This window comes from Oncorhynchus keta, chromosome 24, assembly GCF_023373465.1.
Source record: "Oncorhynchus keta strain PuntledgeMale-10-30-2019 chromosome 24, Oket_V2, whole genome shotgun sequence".
NCBI lineage: Eukaryota > Metazoa > Chordata > Actinopteri > Salmoniformes > Salmonidae > Oncorhynchus > Oncorhynchus keta.
The window spans coordinates 36,001,027-36,024,347 of record NC_068444.1 but is presented as its reverse complement, the minus strand read 5'-3'; the positions used below and the strand labels follow the sequence as shown (position 1 = coordinate 36,024,347).

Genomic DNA, 23,321 nt, shown 5'->3' with positions numbered 1-23,321 from the left:
AGGACAATTACAAGATACCCTAGGACAATTACAAGATACCATAGGACAATTACAAGATACCATAGGACAATTACAAGATACCATAGGACAATTACAAGATACCCTAGGACAATTACAAGATACCCTAGGACAATTACAAGATACCATAGGACAATTACAAGATACCCTAGGACAATTACAAGATACCCTAGGACAATTACAAGATACCCTAGGACAATTACAAGATACCCTAGGACAATTACAAGGTACCCTAGGACAATTACAAGATACCCTAGGACAATTACAAGATACCCTAGGACAATTACAAGATACCCTAGGACAATTACAAGGTACCCTAGGACAATTACAAGATACCCTAGGACAATTACAAGATACCCTAGGACAATTACAAGATACCATAGGACAATTACAAGATACCATAGGACAATTACAAGATACCCTAGGACAATTACAAGATACCCTAGGACAATTACAAGATACCCTAGGACAATTACAAGATACCCTAGGACAATTACAAGATACCATAGGACAATTACAAGATACCCTAGGACAATTACAAGATACCCTAGGACAATTACAAGATACCCTAGGACAATTACAAGATACCCTAGGACAATTACAAGATACCCTAGGACAATTACAAGATACCCTAGGACAATTACAAGATACCCTAGGACAATTACAAGATACCCTAGGACAATTACAAGATACCATAGGACAATTACAAGATACCCTAGGACAATTACAAGATACCCTAGGACAATTACAAGATACCCTAGGACAATTTCAAGGTACCCTAGGACAATTACAAGATACCCTAGGACAATTACAAGGTACCCTATGACAATTACAAGATACCCTATGACAATTACAAGGTACCCTAGGACAATTACAAGGTACCCTATGACAATTACAAGGTACCCTATGACAATTACAAGATACCCTAGGACAATTACAATGTACCCTAGGACAATTACAAGGTACCCTAGGACAATTACAAGATACCCTAGGACAATTACAAGATACCCTAGGACAATTACAAGATACCCTAGGACAATTACAAGATACCCTAGGACAATTACAAGATACCCTAGGACAATTACAAGATACCATAGGACAATTACAAGATACCCTAGGACAATTACAAGATACCATAGGACAATTACAAGATACCATAGGACAATTACAAGATACCCTAGGACAATTACAAGATACCCTAGGACAATTACAAAGTATAAATGTAATAAAATAGCAAATATAAACATGATATTTCTAAGGTCAAAGTGCAAAAAAAGCAGCATGGCACCAAAGAATAAACAAACAATTCAGGGGATAAAAAGATCATTGGAAGGCAGTTGAAATAACGAGGCTGACTAACTCAGCACCTCCTTCGCGAATGATAGATACAATATTTTCGTTTTTTAAACGGGTAAGAGAGCAAGACCAGTGTACATAGTGCGTGTGTGTGTGTGTGATTCCGCAGTTATTTGATATATGTAGAAGCTACACACACATATACACCAACATGAGCGAACGACAAGTTTAAACATGGCGTGTATCTTAGACGTGTGGGTGTCAGGGATGGTTGTAGAACCCACTCTACCAGCTGTTGGTGCTCCACACAGGTCAAGTGTGCGTTCAAAAATACTTTCATTTGCAGTGAACTGTCAGCTTGTAACAGTTACAGTTGAACGATCTGAATGAACGTACCCACATTTGACAGGAATGCGTCACTAGGTAAGGATAACCCTGGTAGTGTCTGCAAATGTATTTGTCTACAATTTCCAAATTGTAATTTATGTCTACAATTTAAGTATCTACAATTTCCAAACTGAGAATCACTGTGCGATTCTAACTATATACAGTATTTAATAGAAAGACAAGATTTGTATCTAATGTTCACCGCACACTAGCATCACTGTGAGCAAATGTTAGCAACGGTAGCTATCATGATGGTGTGTGAGTGTGTGTCTATGTGTGTATGTTTGCGCGGGTGTGTGTGGGCACATGTGTGTGCCTGTGTGTGTATGTATGTATGTATGTATGTATGTATGTATGTATGTATGTATGTATGTATGTATGTATGTATGTATGTATGTATGTATGTGTATGTATGTATGTGTGTGTGTGTGTGTGTGTGTGTGTGTGTGTGTGTGTGTCTGTGTCTGTGTGTGTGTGTGGACAAAACCACGTCATGCTCCTCTGCTGTGTGCTGACTGTGCTCTTGTCTTCCTTTAAGGTCTGGCTCACCTGATGATCGGCGACCAAGGTACGACCTATTACATCACTATGACATCACTTCCCGTTCCTGCTGCTCCCCATCACCTCCCCACCTCCCCACCCCCACCACACCCCTCACCCCAAACCTCATCACCGCCGGACCCTAGACGCTGATCCAAGGTCAGGTTTGATTTTTGTCTATATTGGGTTCTTTTGGGTATATTAGGATATGGAGAGGTTTAACTGATCCCAGATGTGTGGTTAAGGTGAGGATATGGGTTTAGTGTTAGGTTATGAACTGATCCTAGATCAAGGTCTGGTTCCATGGACGGTTTGTTGTGTGTGACTGTGCGCATGTGTGTGTGTTAGTGATGCGTGGGTTGACTCATAACCCGCAGTCCCCCTGGTTATATCTGCGGGTTTGGGGTCTTAAAATATTATGTGGATGAAGGGCAGGTGGGTGGCGGGTGTTGAATAAAGAGAAAATAATACATTAAAATGTCATAAATATGAACTCCACAAGAATTATACATCTATAGGCTACACTGAGGTTTTTATTTCATTATTAAGATTTGCCTTTAGTGCGTAACCTAAGCCTAAGCTTTAGGGGCTAACTGTACGCTCGCCAAAATCACAGCAATTGCCAAATGGTTTTTGGGACTTGGGCAGAAAAAGTTAACGTCGATCCACTGAGGAAAATAGGCCAATGTCTGAGTTGAATTCAATAAGAGAAAAGCTGCGAAATGGAGAGTTGAAAATAAACAGGAGGGTCAGAACAGTAGGTAGCCTAATGTTATGGGGAAGATTTGGTGAAGAGGTAAAAGAGGATGATTGCAGTGGGTTAAATGGAATAGTAACTGAAATCTGGACACTGACTGTAGTGTCTTTAACCTCTCACATGTAGCCTAATATAATATTAACTCCTGTAGAATGAAGCATTTCTTGCAGTAAAATGATACACCAAATGTACATTTTGACTCGGGAACAGGAGTGGAGAAATAGGATTTCTTTCAGCATCTTGAGAGAATTACTGCACGGTTAGGGACCGTCTGTAAAAGTGCTATCGTTATCAGCATTGTAAAAGCTGATAGTATTTCAACCATAAAATATGCATCCAAGCCGAACTGAATTCTTATCAGGAACATGTTGGGTAGTTTTCAGAGCTTTCGATTTCCTTAAAAACGGTCAAAGGTAAAATCGTTCCATTTTATTTTGTTATTGAATTTTCTCCCCGGTCTCTAAATGTCTTTGCTGCATGAGAGAAGCAGAGATTAAAGAAAAAATGTTACCGATGTCAACTAGATTCAAGGCTTCATTCTATCGATTTATGACATTATTCTGGTGAGTGAAGGTGTATTTAGTATCCTAGGGCAACAAGTAAGACAGAAGAGAAGCTGCATGTATTTAATTACAAACAAGTTGACTAACAAATAGCCACTGCAAATAAAACGTCTTGAATTAAAAGCAGGAACATAGGCTTATCTAAAAGGCCTGTCAGAAAATTGCTCCGCCCTCTCTGTACAGCGCATTTTCTATATTTGCGACTTAGGGTCGGGTTCGGACCTCAGACTTTCACTCTATCACATATAGTCGGGCGGTTCCGGATGGGTTATTAGCAATTGCGGGAGGGTGCGAATGAACAAACAGCTGACCCGCGCATCACTAGTGTGTGTGTGTTGTTGCGGCTTGTATGTCTGTTGCAGGTTTTTGGTGCCTCATCCTAACCCCTCCCTGCAGCAATCCCTTCCCCTCCCATTGCCTGACTCCTGCACATGGGAACTCCCCTCTTATTGGCCAGTCCTCTGTTCATGTAGTTTTTTCACAGTGTATTAAATTAAACAAAAGTGTATAAAAGCAGCGCTGTCAAACACACCACTGTAGCTCTGTCCTGTCTGTAAAGGCACATGACAACTACACAAACACACCACTACTACTTGTATTACTTATACTACTATTACCACTGCTCACTTTAGTGGCGCTGTACTGTAACACAGACACTTCAGAGGTAATCAAACACAGTTTGGAATGCATCAGTGACAGAATGTAGTAGTTTGTCTCTTACATTCTAAACCTCCATACAGCATACTGTAGTTGGTGGTGGGAGTGCTGCTTAGCTTGCAGTGTGGTACTCATAGAGAGAGATCTAATACAACACGGTGTAATAGTGTTCCGTTGGGAGTGTTTTGGTCTTGTTTGACACCAGCGCTGCTTTTCTTCCTTTTCAAAATGGTTCCCCTTTGCTTTCTTAGTTTCACACAACCAACTTACTCTCTCCCCTCCTTCCCTCCTCCCTCTTTCCCTTTCTCTCTTCAACATCTGACTGTAGGAAAGCTCAGAGGTATACAATTCCTTCTTGCTTATGGCTATGTATGGCTATGAGCTCGAATGTATGGCGGTGAGCTATACTGAATGGCTACACGCTGTACTAATGTAAGATGCTGTATGTGTGTGGAATTGGAATGTTTCTTTGTTCATGTGGCTGCTGTACATGCAGGTGGTGTGCGTGCGTGTGCGTGTGCAATGTAAAAGCAGCAGAGAGATGTAAAAGCAGCAGAGAGAGAGAGAGAGAGAGAGAGAGAGAGAGAGAGATGAAGTCCTTAGATTTCTAGGGTCTGTATCTCCAAAGTGCCAGTCAGTCAGTCCTGCTCCAGTCAAACTCACTCTGGCATCAGTGTGTGCGTACATGCGTTCAGGCATGTGACTGGTGTCTTTCTCATCTGTCCCAAGGAAATGAAGTGTTTTGGATGTTGTTTAGAAGACTACTCTCGTGTCATGATGCACAACTCAAGTGTGTAATTACATTCAGCTATCGAGACAGCATACAAATACAAGCAAGACACAGACACGCAGTCTAATTAGCGATTTGATGTTATTTTTGAATAAACATTGCAAACATTGGCTAAGCAGGAGGCAGACAGGCAGTCAAAGTAGTAGTGGCTAGTAGCTACGATACGGCAACAACTCCAACGATTAGCTAACATCATCACACGAAATGCAATGTGTAAGGGCTGCGTCCTGCTTGTGCAACTGACATATCCGTTACAACAGACAGAGAAGGTTTATGTCAGCTGTATGAGACAGAAATACAAACCCCATCTCCCCTCAATGAATTTCAGTCCTTCATTCATTCGTTACGATTACAGGAACATTGACTTTTTACAGTATGTACAGCCAATTTTATGGTATTGTACCGTTTCCTTACACAGTACTTGCTTTGATACTGTGTTTAGATTACAGTAGATATACTGCAATATGAAATAGAGTAACTTACCACTAGCTGCCTGTAAGTTACCGTCAAATTCATGGCAACCCCTTTACAGTGTGGCTGTGGTGAGCTAGTATAGGTGTGTGTGTGTGTGTGTGTGTGTGTGTGTGTGTGTGTGTGTGTGTGTGTGTGTGTGTGTGTGTGTGTGTGTGTGTGTGTTTGTGTGCTACAGAGAGGACAAACCAAACCATATCATCACACAACAAGCGTTCTCTAAACATGACCTTTGAGACACACACACACACACACACACACACACACACACACACACACACACTTACAGACACACACACACGCTCACGCTCACAGATACACACACACGCTCACAGACACACACACACACGCTCACAGATACACACACACACACACACGCTCACAGACACACACACACACACGCTTACAGACACACACACACACGCTCACAGACACACACACACACACGCTCACAGACACACACACACACGCTCACAGACACACACACACGCTCACAGACACACACACACGCTCACAGACACACACACACACACACGTTCACAGACACACACACGCTCACAGACACACACACACATGTTCACAGACACACACACACACGCTCACAGACACACACACACGCTCACAGACACACACACACGCTCACAGACACACACGCTCACAGACACACACACACGCTCACAGACACACACACATGCTCACAGACACACACACGCTCACAGACACACACACACGCTCACAGACACACACACGCTCACAGACACACACACACGCTCACAGGCACACACACACGCTCACAGACACACACACACGCTCACAGACACACACGCTCACAGACACACACACACACACGCTCACAGACACACACACACAAATAACCTTTATCGAGTGCCTTCTTTCTGTGTGTGTTGTGTGTAAATATGCATGAGTAAGGCTGCCTGTGCATTCTCTTCACGGTATGTGTGAGCATGCATACATGCATATGTGTGTGTGTGTGTGTGGGGGGGGGGTGCACTGCAGGCGCGTGAGTCGGTATGTGTTAAGAGGGAGGTGGATTGTGACTCATCACTTTTGACTCATAAAGCGTTGGCAATCAAAGGAACTAATTTTACACACACACACACACACACACTACTAACCCTCACCACTACATAGACCATACACACACCAGACCGACAGAGAGAGGGGGAGGGGGAGAGAGGGCCACGGAGAAAGGGAAAGAGGGGGATGTATAGGGAAGTGTTTCAGAGGAGCAGAAAGAACGACTAATGCAATTGGGAGATGAGGGGGGAAGGTCAGAGAGAGAAAATAAATGGGCAGAGCCCTGATATACCTGAGAGAGACAGAACAGCCCCTCTGATACGAAGGGGGAGACGGGAGGGGAGAGAGAGACAGAACAGCCCCTCTGATACGAGGGGTGAGACTGGAGGGGAGGGAGAGAGAGAGAGAGGGGATAGACAAGGTACAGCATTTATCTGGGCAGAGATGGTCTACACCAGTCTATACACCATAGAGTAACAGGCTTGGCTGTCCTGTTTGGCTGTCCTCCCAAACACACACAGACACAAACACAAACATGTACTGTACTTATGCTGCAATGGCGGCAAGACGAAACTGGATGTCATTGTTTTCGATTAAACAGCGACAGCGAATTCGACCGAGGCAGGTGGAAACAATAAAACAATAAACCTGTTCCTGATGTTTTATTCCCAGGATATGTTTAGTAGAGCTTTCAGGTGATACGAAAAAAAGGTGTTCTTATCTTTTCCCTGTCAATGAGTCTGTGTATGGAATTTAGAAACGCTGTGTTATATATAACATTCATCTGTCATCTGGCTATAGTTACTACCTACTGGCAGCTTTGTCTTCCCTGTGGTTTCCCCTACTTCCTTTGTGCTAGCTAAATAGCTAGTTATTGGGCATAATCAGTCACCAAAGGTAACGTTCTGTTTCATGGCTGACATAGCTAGCCCCCAACTAACTCACACGTTTATTGTAATTTAGAATATTAGCAAGGTTCAATTTGGGCCAAGTGTCTAACCAATAGACCTTATTCACACAGGGGATTGCATTGTCTAAAACGACAACATTGTTGCCTATGTGGGTGCAGCATCATTCATTGCACTTGTGAGTTGTAACTAGGCCAGCTGAAGTAGCCAGACCATTAATTATAAACCCATTTTGCTACTGATGCCCATTCCGAAGCTGTTTCTGACTTTATCATAATTTCTTAATGACCTGCGTGTGCGTGTGTGTGTGAGAGAGTCTTGGGATAAAACTGATCTTATCTAGCTTAAGACAAAACACTGGGCTCTAACTGGAGAGATTGTCATGGCAACAGAGAGAGAGAGAGAGAGAGAGAGAGAGAGAGAGAGGTAGGGGGTTTCAGACTAGGGGTAAAGAGAAACCAGGCTATAGGTAACAGAAACCAGTCTGTAGGTGTTAAATAGTGCTAGAAGCTAGTGTGCACTATATATTTTAAGGGTTTTAGTTTCAGGGTGGCAGGTAGCCTGGCGGTTAGAGTGTTGGGCCAGTAACCGAAAGGTCGCTGGTTTGAATAACCAAGCCGACAAGGTGAAACATCTTTTGATGTGCCCTTGAGCAAGGCATTTAACCCTAATTTGTTCTAGGGAGGCCGTACTACTATGGCTATAGAATAATAGTGAAGGCATCAAAACTACGAAATAAAACACATGGAATCATGTAGCAACCAAAAAAGTGTTAAACAAATCAAAATACATTTGAGATTCTTCAAATAGCCACCCTTTGCCTTAATGGCAGCTTTGCACACTCTTAGCATTCTCTCAACCATCTTCACCTGGAATGCTTTTCCAACAGTCTTGAAGGAGTTCCCACTTGCTGAGCACTTGTTGGCTGCTTTTCCTTCACTCTGCGGCCTGACTCTTCCCAAACCATCTCAATTTGGTTGTGGTCGGGTGATTGTGGAGGCCAGGTCATCTGATGCAGCACTCCATCACTCTCTTTCTTGGTAAAATAGCCCTTACACAGCCTGGAGGAGTGTTGGGTCATTGTCCTGTTGAAAAACAAATGTTTGTCCCACTAAGCCCAAACCAGATGGGATGGCGTATCGCTGCAGAATGCTGTGGTAGCCATGCTGTTTAAATGTGCATTGCATTCTAAATAAATCACAGACAGTGTCACCAGTAAAGTACACACCATAACACCTCCTCCTCCTCCATACTTTACGGTGGGATATACACATGCACAGATCATCTGTTCTCCCACACTGCATCTCACAAAGATACGGCTGTTGGAACCATAATCTCAATTTTGGACTCCAGACCAAAGAACAAATTTCCACCGGTCTAATGTCCATTGCTCATATTTCTTGGCCCAAGCAAGTCTCTGATTCTTGTTGGTGTCCTCTAGTAGTGGTTTGACCACGAAGGCCTGATTCACAGTCTCCTCTGAACAGTTGATGTCGATGTGTCTGTTACTTGAACTCTGTGAAGATTTATTTGGGCTGCAATTTCTGAGGCTGGTAACTCTAATGAACGTATCCTCTGCAGCAGAGGTAACTCTGGGTCTTCCATTCCTGTAGTGGTCCTCATGAGAGCCAGTTTCATCATAGCGCTTGATGGTTTTTGCGACTGCACTTGAAGAAATTTTCCGTATTGACGGACCTTCATGTCTTAAAATAATGATGGACTGTCGTTTCTCTTTGCTTATTTGAGCTGTTCTTGCCATAATATGGACTTGGTCTTTTACCAAATAGGGCTATCTTCTATATACCCACCCTACCTTGTCACAACACAACTGATTGGCTCAAATGCATTAAGAAGGAAAGAAATTCCACAAATGAACTTTTAATTAGGCACACCTGTTTTAATTAGGCACACCTGTTAATTGAAATGAATTCCAGGTGACTACCTAATGAAGAATGCCAAGAGCATGCAAAGCTGTAATTAAGGCAAAGGGTAGCTATTTGAAGAATCTCAAATATAAAATCTATTTTTATTTTTTGGTTACTACACGATTCCATATGTGTTATTTCATAGTTTTTCACTATTATTCTACAATGTAGAAAACAGTCAAAATAAAGACAAATCCTTGAATGAGTAGGTGTTCTAAAACTTTTGACCGGTAGTGTATATACCTTTTGTTTAAGAGTCGATTTGCCTGGCTACCCATCCACATCGCTCCGGCTAACTGATGTTTCGTCTCCACGATGAGTCTGGATTTGCCGCCCTCTCCAACAATTTCTAGAATGTGAACACAGTCTTACCATTCTGATTGGTCCCAGAAACCGATGGGTTGGGCCTCCCTTCATGATGATTCCATCAACTTTGATACTCTGATTAGTTAGATATATTAGAGACCATCCAATCACTGATGAATTTGTTTTACACAATGCCCCTCATTTTGAAGTTAAACAAACGACTTCTAGGATGACTTTTTCAGACTGAGTGTATGTAGCTATCAAGAGAGCAGTGGAAATACATTCAGGGTGAATCGTCAGGCAACTAGGCTCTATGGTGTACGTGTTAAGGGATATAAGTGTAAAGGGTTTAGGGTGTAACTTGGCTCTATGGTGTACGTGTTAAGGGATATAAGTGTAAAGGGTTTAGGGTGTAACTTGGCTCTATGGTGTACGTGTTAAGGGATATAAGTGTAAAGGGTTTAGGGTGTAACTTGGCTCTATGGTGTACGTGTTAAGGGATATAAGGGTAAAGGGTTTAGGGTGTAACTTGGCTCTATGGTGTACGTGTTAAGGGATATAAGTGTAAAGGGTTTAGGGTGTAACTTGGCTCTATGGTGTACGTGTTAAGGGATATAAGTGTAAAGGGTTTAGGGTGTAACTTGGCTCTATGGTGTACGTGTTAAGGGATATAAGTGTAAAGGGTTTAGGGTGTAACTTGGCTCTATGGTGTACGTGTTAAGGGATATAAGTGTAAAGGGTTTAGGGTGTAACTTGGCTCTATGGTGTACGTGTTAAGGGATATAAGTGTAAAGGGTTTAGGGTGTAACTTGGCTCTATGGTGTACGTGTTAAGGGATATAAGTGTAAAGGGTTTAGGGTGTAACTTGGCTCTATGGTGTACGTGTTAAGGGATATAAGTGTAAAGGGTTTAGGTGTAACTTGGCTCTATGGTGTACGTGTTAACTATAAGTGTAAAGGGTTTAGGGTGTAACTTGGCTCTATGGTGTACGTGTTAAGGGATATAAGTGTAAAGGGTTTAGGGTGTAACTTGGCTCTATGGTGTACGTGTTAAGGGATATAAGTGTAAAGGGTTTAGGGTGTAACTTGGCTCTATGGTGTACGTGTTAAGGGATATAAGTGTAAAGGGTTTAGGGTGTAACTTGGCTCTATGGTGTACGTGTTAAGGGATATAAGTGTAAAGGGTTTAGGGTGTAACTTGGCTCTATGGTGTATGTGTTAAGGGATATAAGTGTAAAGGGTTTAGGGTGTAACTTGGCTCTATGTACCAGACTGAAGGTTAATATCTGGAGTCTGCATGTATTAGCATACATTAGCATCATAGGCGGCTGGTGGCACATTAGTTGGGGAGGACAGGCTCATTGTAATGGCTGGAATGGAATAAATGGAATGATATCGAACACATGGTTTCCTTGTGTTTGATACCATTCCATTCAGTCATTATTATGAGCCGTCCTCCCCTCACTAGCCTCCTGTGGTTAGCATACATTCTAGAGCTCGACATCCACTTGTATGTGTGGGCGAGTGGCTCAACAAATGCGTGTGCTAGTATGTACACATGGTGTAAGTACGACGTGTAGACTTGTGTGTGTATGTGTGTATATGCAGTATGTGTGCTCATTCATGTGTGTGCTCAGGCTGGAAGGAGCTGATAGAATAAGTGCATGGTTAGCTGAAATGAGGTGCAGCGTGTTATCTCCACGACTACAGGACTACTACTGTGGATTTAGATACACCAGCATATGTCTCTCTCTCTCGCTCTCTCAGGTAGTGTTGTCAGCCTGCTGTTTCTCTATCCGCCATTTTGATTCAGTACAGCTGTCCCTGATAATGTACTGTTCACTCAATCACCCTCTCTCACAAACACACGCACGCACACACGCACACAGCTGTAGCCCTATTGCACAGGGTTACCATGGAAATGGCAAATGACTATGTGAGAGGCTGAGAAGGAGAGAAAAGAGCCACCACATCAGCTGCAGTGGGTGTTTGTGTATGTGTGTGTACGTGTGTGATAGAATCGTGAACTGGCCCACAGATCGATGTCGAGATGTTTTATGTCCTGCTGTCTGATCTAATGACATGACTGTAAATAAGAGCCAAAATGGCAGAATGGTTGCCTGAAATCGAATGGCGTGACTGTAAATTAGATCTAGAATGGTGGTGGAAGGGTGGGTGATTTCTTCATTGTGAGAAATTGTCTCCTCTCACACTCAGCCCTGTCATTTGTGTGTGCGTGCGTGTGTTTCCTGCTCACTCTCGCTCTCCCTCCACGGTAAAGACTCGCTGCAAGCTCTGAGTTGGTAATAGCTTTCCTGACTCAAATACACCAATATTTACACACACACACACTCTGGGAGGGAGGTAATTATACCCAAAACACGGTCACACCCATGATGACATGCTGGCAAAGACCTTTCTGTTCCCACTTACTGGCACACATACTGGCATACAATTGATTCTATTATGCTAAATTATATTCTATATAAGAATGTTAAATGAAATTATATTCGTTATAAGAATGTTAAATGATATTCTATGTAAGAATGTTAAATGATATTCTTATCGCTACATTTTATTGTATTGTGTTACATTGGAGATCGTTACATTCTATTGTAGTCAGTGGTGACGTGTAGAGGATGCTGCCAGTGCCAGAGGCTCAGGGGGTTGCCTTAGATACTGCTGGAAGGAGGACAGGAGAGGAGGGAGGGAGGTGTGAGAGATAACAGAGAGAGTGATAGAGGAAGTGGGGAAGGATGACTCGGAGAGGGGAATTGGTGTGAAAGAAAGATAGATAATGTTGCCTCACTCATCTCTTCCCGGTGTGTCTGTGTGTGGTTGTGTGTGCATGTGTGTCTGCCTGCATGTGTGTGTATGTGTATGATATACAATGAGATAGTCTAGTGTCCTTGAGAGTCAGTAAAGGTGGACATGGTAAGTAGCTATATTGGCTTGAAGCTGTCTGAGCTGTGGTTGGCTGTTCTGGTTGTCTGCGCTACTGGGCTGGCATGGCTAGTTGCTGATAGGTGCTTAAGAACACATCACTTCAAACGACACAGCATTCCTCTGTTAACAAGATGACGGATTTCATTTTTAATTTATTACATTTTTTATTTATCCTTTATTTAACTAGGAAAGTCTGTTAATTAAGAAAAAAAATCTTATTTTCAATGGCGGTCTACCCCGGCCAAACCCTCCCCTAACCCGGAAAACGCTGGGCCAATTGTGCACCGCCCTATGGGACTCCCAAACACGGCCGGTTGTGATACAGCCTGGGATCAAACCAGGGTCTGCAGTGATGCCTCTAGCACTGTGATGCAGTGCCTTAGACCGCTGCACCACTCGGGAGGCCAAATGACTATTGAATGCATAATGACTACTGAAATCATCAGAAAGTGAAGTATCACGACAGATCCATATGGTTCAATGTCAACTCACTCATGAACGATGCAGTCAACTCATTCCAGACTACTGGATGAGCAACCAAAGAATTAGATATAGAAATGCCTCCGGTTATTAGGTTTCCGTTTTTCACTAACATTGCTGTTCACACATTAAAAATGGGGCTCTTGATATCATATTAGAAATATTATTACACATTAAAAACAAACATGGAATGTTTTCTGTTTCTCTTTCTCCCCACTTCTCTCCCAATCCCTCCTTCCTTCCTTCCTTCCTTCCTTCCTTCCTTCCTTCCTTCCTTCCTTCCTTCCTTCCTTCCTTCCTTCCTTCCTTCCTTCCTTCCTTCCTTCCTTCCTTCCTCCCTCCCTCCCTCCCTCCCTCCCTTCCTTCCTTCCTTCCTTCCTTCCTTCCTTCCTTCCTTCCTTCCTTCCTTCCTTCCTTCCTTCCTTCCTTCCTTCCTTCCCTCCCTCCCTCCCTCCCTCCCTCCTTCCCTCCCTCCCTCCCTCCCCCTCCCTCCCTCCCTCCCTCCCTCCTTCCCTCCCTCCCCCTCCCTCCCTCCCTCCCTCCCTCCCTCCCTCCCTCTCCCCTCCAGCCCGTGAGGACTACTTAGCAACATTTAAGGGATCAGAGTATTTCTGCTATGACCTGTCTCCCAGCCCCATCCAGTCCTCCAGCGATGAGATCACCCTGAGCTTTAAGACCCTGCAGAGGAACGGCCTGATGCTCCACACGGGAAAGTCGGCTGACTACGTCAACCTGGCCTTAAAGAACGGAGCCGTGTCACTGGTCATCAACCTGGGGTCCGGGGCTTTCGAGGCCCTGGTGGAGCCGGTTAACGGGAAGTTTAACGATAACGCATGGCACGATGTCAAGGTCACGCGCAACCTGAGACAGGTAACCTGGCAACAGCAGGGGAGGGGGATGTGGGAAGGGGAAGGAAGGGGGAGAGGGGAAGGGAGAGGGGGTTATAGAGAAAGGGATAAAGAGGGTGAGAGGGAAAGACAGGCTGAGAGAAAGAGGGTGTGTGTGTGTGAGAGAGAGAGAGAGAGAGAGAGAGAGAGAGAGAGAGAGAGAATGAAAGAGGGCATATCTTTGCTAAACTCACTGTATGTATGTACATACAGTATGTATGCGTGTGTGTGAACTTGCGTGTGTCATTAGCGTCAAGGCTGGGGGTACAATGGTGCTGCTAACTGTAGTCTTCTGCTGTTTGCCTGTGTGTGTGTACCAACTACTAACTACTAACTGTACTTACTAACCTGCTAGTAATACTAACTAACCTCCATCCATGGAATGTGTCATACTACTAACCTGTTGCCTTCTCCACTCCTCTCTAACCTCCACTGGCCTTCTACCTTTCTTTTCTTTTCTGGAAGTTGTTCTGTTCACACTTTTTGCTTTCCTTTCTCCCCGTCTCCCACAAAGCACTCAGGCATTGGACACGCTATGGTAAACAAACTCCATTGTTCGGTAGATACCATTCTAATTGTTTCTTAGTTTGGGTTTGTCTATTTTCTTTTTCTGAGCCGTAGAACAACTAAAACTATACTAGGACAGGATGACGGCGGTTGGTACTCTACGCTTATCACTCCCCTCCGAGCCACATTATTTTTTTCTACCTTCCCTTTGACCTTTGTCCAACATTCACCCCATCTCCCTGTGGTTGATATGTAGGCGTGTCCTGATTGGCTCATCCCTCACTTGCACGCGACTGGCCGCTCCCCATGCATGGTACAACTTCGTGGTGGCTCTCTGATTGGTCCATTAGACACAGAGAAAGGCCAACCCCCCCCCCACTGTTTTAAAATCCTAATCTCTTTCCATTCCTCCTCTGTATGCTGTCCATCCTGCTGTTGTCATTCGTTTTCCCGTTCCTGTCTTCCTCCTGCTGTTGACTGCATGCAGAGAGAGGAGGCTGCATGTGTGTGGAATGACATGACTAACCCATCTAACGCTCTGCGTGTCCGTGTGTGAGTCAGTATGTGTGTCACATCATTCAGACCTGCTGATCTGACTAACTCCCCACTCCACACACTCACATACGCACCCACAATCTAACCCATCACCCCTACCCGCTCACACACTGTAACCCCCAACACCATCATCACTACTAACATCTTGTTTATCACTAAACTCAACACAACTAACCGCAATGACACCATTTACTAACACACTACAAACTACTATTCTACTAACCTGGAACTGACTACTAACTACTAGCTAACACTAACAGCTGCACGCTAACTAACACACTAACCACTGTGGCTGTTGAGCCTCTGTTGAGGCCTTACTAACACTTGCCTGATTTACATGGTTAGCTACTGATGCTAATGCTATATAGTCAGGGTAATCCTTGTTAGCTACTAATACTAGTGCTATATAGTCAGGGTAGTCCTGGTTAGCTACTGATGCAAATGCTATATAGTCAGGGCAATCCTTGTTAGTTACTGATGCTAGTGCTATATGGTCAGGGTAGTCCTGGTTAGCTACTGATGTTAATGCTACCTATAGCCACGGTAATCCTGGCTAGATACTAATGCTAATGCTAGCTATAGCCTGAGCTCGCTACAGTACACATGTTACTCTAAACTACCCAATGGGTTAGCCATTGTTGCTAATCAACAACAAGCTTGTTTGCGTTTTATAGAACCAATGTTCATCATTTGGTTGCACTCATGGCAGATCAATTACAATTGGTTGTGGCAAAAAGGTCAAGAGGTGTTGTGGATTCACTGACAAAGAAGACTGGGTGCTGCTTTTCTTTAGCATCAACGTTGCCATAAGAAGTTAAAACTCGACACATATCTTATTACTGCTTGAACTGGAGCCTGAAAATGATTGAAAATAACATATGTTGGGTGACTAGATTCCCTAATGCACAATAGGGGACATTGATTTGGGGCAAATTCCGCCATCCCGTTGAGCTCAATCCACCCACTAGGGTTGGATGGTATCCAGATTTTCATACCGTCATTCAGTTTCTGTATCATATCGGAGTATTTGCTATTACCATAAGTGCACACACTATACACACTTTTTTATTTACAATTTAGTGCAACGGGGATCTTGATCCAGGAGTGGATTGAATGCCTCTAATCTGGGTACCAGTCTTTTTAGCTAACATTCCACTCCTTGCCACTCCATGTCATTGCCAAAGATACTGGCCTTTCAGCAATCTCAACGTATATATGTAGCTGGATTAACGACGGAGTTGCTCTTTGGTTGTTTGAAATAACATTAATATTTTCCATGACAGCATCCCGAGCCTCAAAAAATGTAAATAAAAATTATAACAAAATCAAAAACAAACATTTAGCTGTTAGCTAGGCAAGTTGTTGTATTTTGAGGCTTAAAATCAAAGCAAATAGGTTTTATGGTTGTAATTTCAGTAGCCTATATATTTAGTTTGAGGATTTAGACTTGAGCTAGCTACTTTTGACAGACTAGTTTCATCTGGACAAACAGAAAACGGTTGCTTAGCAGCCGTATACGTGTTCCATGGAGAATAAAGTGACCAATATTTGGATAATCATTGTGATTGGAGGATAGCTGTGAGAGCTATCAATTAGGATTAGGATCAACTCCTCTATTCTCCTCGAGCTCATTAATGAATGTTCATATTTGAAAATTGCAGAAAGGTCAGTCTCTTTGGCAATGGCAAGGAGTGGAATATTCGCTAAAGAGACTGGTAGTCAGGCTAGAATGTCTCTGCTGTAACCAAGAAGCTTGTTCTTGATATCTAGCCACTTAGCTAGCAAGTTAGCAAACCAAAAGCAAAGCTGGATACCTGAGCTGAACATAATTTATTTGACACATCTTAGTTTTCTTAAAGGTATACTTATAGTTTTAAGCACCGGTGTAGCACACACTCCCGCAGCCACCTCAAGGCTGAGGTACCCGCAACGGTATTGAAAATCGTGCCGTCGTTATTTCAAATTACCCTGGTATATGGTATAAAGGGTTATTGCTTAAGCCCAACACCTACTCTCTTGCCTTGTGCTCATGGTGATATTTAGGCAGAACAGCAGAGAAGTCATGCTTTTTGCGTTGTTCAGAGTGGAGATACAGAATTGAGGCAATGAATCTACAAGAAACACTTCCCCCAATTCGTCAACCCACCATTGTCTGTGGATGAAATGGGGAGTTCCACATTTCCTCCATGCAATGCAAGAAATATAAATTGCCTATTAGTCAGCTAATTTTAACAAGGGGGCAAGCAATGCTAATACCATAGATGGCAAAATAATGAACATAGATAGCTACCATGTAACTAAATATTGGAACTGACTGTTAAGATGCAAAATAAAGGAAATAAATGTATGGGTGAAGGTCACCCCCAGGGCAGAATTTATATGCATAGCATCTTGTCCATGATGCCCTGAGGGCAAATGACTTCAAGCACAAATTAGTAAAATGCTTTTAGGGCAGTTTTATGTAATAATCAAGTCCAGGACTCTACGATTTCCATGACTTGGAGCTTGACTCGGACTTGGCCATTGTTGACTTGAACTTGGACTCAAGTTCAAAGACTTGTGACTTTGTCAGGTAAAGTTCCTCCCTATTATTACATGTATTTCCAGTACAACATCTTAGCTACAACAGCAAATGTTAGGTAGCTACAGTATTAGCAAAATATTTTAAATGATAAACTTATCTTGAAAGTTTTTTGGACCGCAGCCTCTAGCACTAACAAGGGAATTGTAACTCGACTACAGCTTGAGTATAAAGGACACAGACTTGGACTCAGATTTGCATTTGTTCTACCTCTATGACAGATCTGCCCTGAGAACGGAATTGGTTCCATAAAACCCTAACGAGCCCAAACCACCTCATGACACAGACAGGAAACATGTCCAAACACAGCTAAACCAATGACATCACAGAATAAACACAGTTAGACCAATCAAATCACACAAACCAAACACAGCTAGACCAATGAAATAACAGACCAGTCCCAAACAACTGACCAACCAATCCAATCCAGCTGACCAACCAATCCACTGACCAACCAACCACAGCCAAGACCAGACCACCTCCCCAGACCCTACCAAGCCAGAAAGGGGCAGACCAATTCGGCTGGCTAGCGCGTAGCGCTGCATTTTGTGTGAGTATAGCGTGTCCTTTCCCTGTGCTTTGTTGCATAGGTGACCATCTCTGTGGACGGCATTCTGACCACTACGGGCTACACCCAGGAAGACTACACCATGTTGGGCTCAGACGATTTCTTCTATGTGGGAGGAAGTCCCAGTACTGCCGACCTCCCTGGATCTCCTGTTAGCAACAACTTCATGGGCTGCCTCAAAGAGGTGGGGAGCACACACATGCACACTAACACACTTGTACACATCTACACATCATACACATGAATACACACATCTACATATGCAAATATCCTTCATATACAGAGCTAGGCCGACAGGCTTATCTACACACTCATGATCTCATACTGTATACAGTAGTAAGGGACAGAGAGATACACACACACACATTTGGCAGAGGCACACACACACCATCCTCCCTTGTGCAGGCTGCAGCATCAGAGAGAATCAGCGATGAGTGTTGCTGAGGGAGCAGATGCAGCGCTAAGCGCTAACATGCTAATTAGCTCTGCCACCTAGACCCTCTATCCATCCGCTCTGCTCCAAAAAAGGGCCAACAGCGCACACACACGTGCACACATAAACACGGACATATGCACAAAAATGCATGTGCACACACACAAATAAACAGACACATGAAAACTCACAAACAAACTGACAGATGATGTGCCAACAGAGTGATATCAGTATTATTAGTGTGTGTGTGTGTGGGAGGGGTTCGTTCTTCTATTGTGGGGACCTAAAATCCCCACAGTTCACCACAACAATTGTAAAACAAGGAAAATGCTCCCTAGTGAGGACATTTCCCACATCCTCATGAGGAGAAAGGCTATTTTAAGCTCAGGGGTTAGGTTTAGGGTTAGGGTTAGAAATAGGGCAAGGGTAAGGGGTTAGGGTTAGGAGTTAAGGATAGGGTTAGAAGAGGATAGAGATAGAAGAACATAACGTGTGCGTGTGGTTGATTGGAACTGATGGTGTTGTAGGCAGGCTGCTGTCAGAGACACATTTACATATCTAATGTGATCATATGCTAATCCATGGGAAATAATTAAGATGTACGACTGAACACACTCGCATGACTGATCATCAGCCCTGTACAACATTTCATGCACACCAACACCCAAACCCATGCACATACACACACATATATACACATAAACACATTCTTTCTCTCCCTCTCTCACACACACACACACACACACACACACACACACACACACACACACACACACACACACACACACACACACACACACACACACACACACACACACACACACACACACACACACACACACACATATAAAAGGGTATTTCAGTGATGCGTTTAGCTGAGTTCACAGACAAAGGTGTGATGTATGAAAGCAGAATGTTTGTGTGTGTGAGTGACATTGCAGCCATGAAAATGCTGTTCACACACTTGGAGACAAAGATGGAGAGAGAAAGCAGTTCTATATTGAACCCTAATGAACTGAAGCCTTTTGCACTGCACCTCATAAGTTCTTCCTCGTCTCCTCTCCTCGTCTCCTCTCTTTTATCTAGACTGGTATGACAACACAAGTTTGGAGGAAGCAACATGACAGAGCTACCTGAGGTTTCGCTTCTTCTGTCCAGCTAGCTCTGAACATTGTGACTGAAGGAGAAGAGACAAGGAGAGGGATATACCAGACTATTGATTGCTCTCTTCCCTTAACTTCTTACCCATGACCCTTGCCCTGACCCCTCAACCCTGACCTCTAGGTGGTGTATAAGAACAATGATGTACGGTTGGAGCTGTCTCGGCTGGCTAAGCAGGGAGATGCTAAGATGAAGGTAAGACGCCGTAGTTTCTTATTCACTGGTCTCAAATCACATCCTAAACCTTCAGTAGTCTATTGCTGCACAGCTCTATTCCTCGCTGTTTCACTTTATTTTATTGCGTCTATTTGATGTAAAAATGTGTTGCACTTTAAATGCACTTCCCCATCCATCAGGTGAGCGGTATGGTGGCGTTTAAGTGTGAGAGTGTGGCGACCCTCGATCCTGTGACCTTTGACACCCCAGAGTCGTTTGTGGCATTAAGCAAGTGGAGCGCCAAGAAGGCGGGGTCAATCTCCTTTGACTTCAGAACGACAGAACCCAACGGACTGATGCTCTTCAGCCACGGGAAACCACGACAGCAGCAGCGCAAAGACCCCCGCACACCCCCCACCCTAAAGGTAAGGACACACACACACATTAAGCTCGCACCGACCCTCGCACACGCACACACACACATTCATATTATATTGATGTTTATACTTTTTGTTGGTGTTGATGTTCATGTTGTACTGTTTTTTTCTATTGTTGCCGTTACTGTTGCAGGTGGATTTCTTTGCCATCGAGATGCTGGATGGTCACCTGTATTTGCTGCTGGACATGGGCTCAGGAACCACCAAGACCAAGGCCATCGACAGGAAGGTCAATGATGGGGAGTGGTACCATGTCGACTTCCAGAGGGACGGGCGCTCAGGTATCTGATTGATTGATTGATTTTATGTAACCAGGTCTAGGTGCCGTTTATTATGTTTTGTGTTATATTTATTTCATCCCTATACTGTATCTACCTGTACTTACACTATATATAGAAAAGTATGTGGACACCCCTTCAAAATGTGTTGTTTCGGGCTATTTCAGCCACACCCGTTGCTGACAGGTGTATAAAAATCGAGCACACAGCCATGCAATTTCCATAGACAAACATTGGCAAACTGTGTCTTTCAACGTGGATCACAAGATGCAACCTTTCCAACAAGACAGTTTGTCAAACTTCTGCCCTGCTGGAGCTGCCCCGGTCAACTGTGCTGTTATTGTGAAGTGGAAACATCTAGGATCAACAGCGGCTCAACTGCAAAGTGGTAGGCCGCACAAGCTAACAGTAATGGCACCGGTAGAGTGCTGGTTTGCGCATTGCTTAAGACAATTCCTCGGTTGCAACACTCACTACCGAGTTCCAAACTGCCTCTGGAAGCAACATCAGCACAATAACTGTTTTTCGGGAGATTCATGAAATAGGTATCCATTGCCTAGCAGCCGCACACAAGCCGAAGATCACCATGCACAATACCAAACGTCGGCTGGAGTGGTGTAAAGCTCGCCGCCATTGGACTCTGGAGCAGTGGAAAAGCATTCTCTGGAGTGATGAATCACGCTTCACCATCTGGCAGTCCGACGGACGAATCTGGGTTTGGTGGATGCCAGGAGAACGCTACCTGCCACAATGGATAGTGCCAACTGTAAAATTTGGAGGAGAAGGAATAATGGTCTGGGGCTGTTTTTTATGGTTCGGGATAGTTCCAGTGAAGGGAAATCTTACTGCTACAGCATACAATGACATTCTATATGATTCTGTGCTTCCAACTTTGTGGCAACAGTTTAGGGAAGGCCCTTTCCTATTTCAGCATGACAATGCCTCCGTGCACAAATCGAGGTCCATACAGCAATGGTTTGTCGAGATCAGTGTGTAGAAGAACTTGACTGGCCTGCACAGAGCCCTGACCTCAACCCCATTGAACACCTTTGGGATGAATTGGAACGCCGACTGTGAGCCAGGTCTAATCGCCCGACATCAGTGCCCGACCTCACTAATTCTCGTGGCTGAATGGAAGCAAGTCCCCGGAGCAATGTTCCAACATCTAGTGGAAAGCCTTCCCCAGAAGAGTGGAGGCTGTTATAGCAGCAAATGGGGGGGACCAACTCCATATTAATACCCATGATTTTGGAATGAGATGTTTATGTAGTGTACCTGTTTAGCACTCAGTTTGTCCTCATTGATTATATTTTGCTGCCAAGTGATTGTGTGGGTGGGAATTAGTCTGCCTGGGAACAATAGACCAGTTTTAACCCTATCTTACTCTTTTTGTTTATGACAATGACAGAAGAAGAGAAGGACAATAAATGGACTAAACTTATTCTTGGATTTCTCTCTTTTATTCGATTGTGTGTTGGAATTATCCCCAGGTCACTACCCAGCAAGCACATTTCATGGGTTGTTGTGGGAACATACGTTTTTTGTGTCTTGATTTGTTCTGGGAACGAATCCATACGTTTCCTGACCGGTAAATCCGTTTTTATAAAACGTTCTGAGAACAGAAGTGAACATTTACCCTGTTCTGGGAACATTCATTTTTAGGCTGCAGGGAGGTTCCTTGAACGTTTTCCTGGGAGGTTTTATTAACTCCCTGAGAATGGAAATGATAGGCCAGTTGGAGGTTTTTCAATAACTTCCTTAAAACGTTCACTGAATGTTTCAATACGATTTGTAATAAAGCTGCCAACTCCAAGCACAGATAGGACACATAGAAATGCATTTCCTTAGGCATTAATCATGCAAACACATTTCTTTTTTACTTTGATACGGCATCAGTGAGATTCAAACCAATAATCTTCTGTTCTTTATAAATGGAATCTCGTCCACTGCGCCACCAGGATGGAGCTAGCATGCCGCGTTTGTCTTTTTTACACATACAAAGTTTTTCATTTGATTCTATTTCAACAGACCCCATTTCAAAGGAAACAAGCACTCATTAAGATCAGTTGGGGACAATTCTCTGAAATGTTCTTGTGGTTTTTATGGAATGTTTTCTTTAACATTCTCCGAACAATTTGAGAATGTGACATTTCATAGAGCCAGGAGGAAACCTGTAGGAAACATGCTGACGTGCTGAAATTCCCACAAAAGAACGTTTAGTTTCTTAACGTTCTCGGGAACAATTTGAGAACATTCCCAATGTCAAACCAGTCCAACATTTGAAGTGAAATGTATCCATGGCTAGTCACTCGAACCCTACCTATATGTACATCGCTACCTCATTTACCCCGTACCCCTGCACATCGACTGGGATGTAATGCAATACTCATTATTGTTATTCACTGTGTATTTATTCCCTGTGTCACTATTTCTATTATTTTTATTTCAATGATCTTTAACTCTGCATTGTTGAAAAAGGACCCATGAGTAAAGCATTTCACTGTTAGTCTACATCTGTTCCCAGGAAGTTGTGGGAAGGTTGTATGCAAAATAATCGTTGTACAACCACGCTCTCACCAAGCTCCAAGAAACATATGGTTCTCAGAACGTTATGTGCTATCTGGGTAGTAAGTGGCATCATAACCTTCTTGGTATTTGCCATTACACAAGGCAAGTA

At 43.5% G+C, this 23,321-nt stretch overlaps 1 protein-coding gene across 21 annotated transcripts in view; it reads left to right on the top strand.

Annotated features, from left to right (window-relative positions):
• Positions 1-23,321, top strand: part of LOC118357460 (neurexin-1a-like) — a 101,594-nt gene that overhangs the window by 8,531 nt on the left and 69,742 nt on the right. For 12 of the 21 annotated variants that reach the window (XM_052478245.1, XM_052478247.1, XM_052478246.1 and 9 more), the window contains 7 exons: positions 2,240-2,269; positions 13,650-13,951; positions 14,483-14,506; positions 18,202-18,363; positions 19,897-19,968; positions 20,130-20,354; positions 20,500-20,647. In XM_052478245.1, coding sequence (XP_052334205.1) covers positions 2,240-2,269; positions 13,650-13,951; positions 14,483-14,506; positions 18,202-18,363; positions 19,897-19,968; positions 20,130-20,354; positions 20,500-20,647 — 963 coding nt within the window. The remainder of the gene's footprint in view (positions 1-2,239; positions 2,270-13,649; positions 13,952-14,482; positions 14,507-18,201; positions 18,364-19,896; positions 19,969-20,129; positions 20,355-20,499; positions 20,648-23,321) is intronic. The other 9 variants (XM_052478253.1, XM_052478248.1, XM_052478242.1 and 6 more) reach the window with 3 other exon arrangements.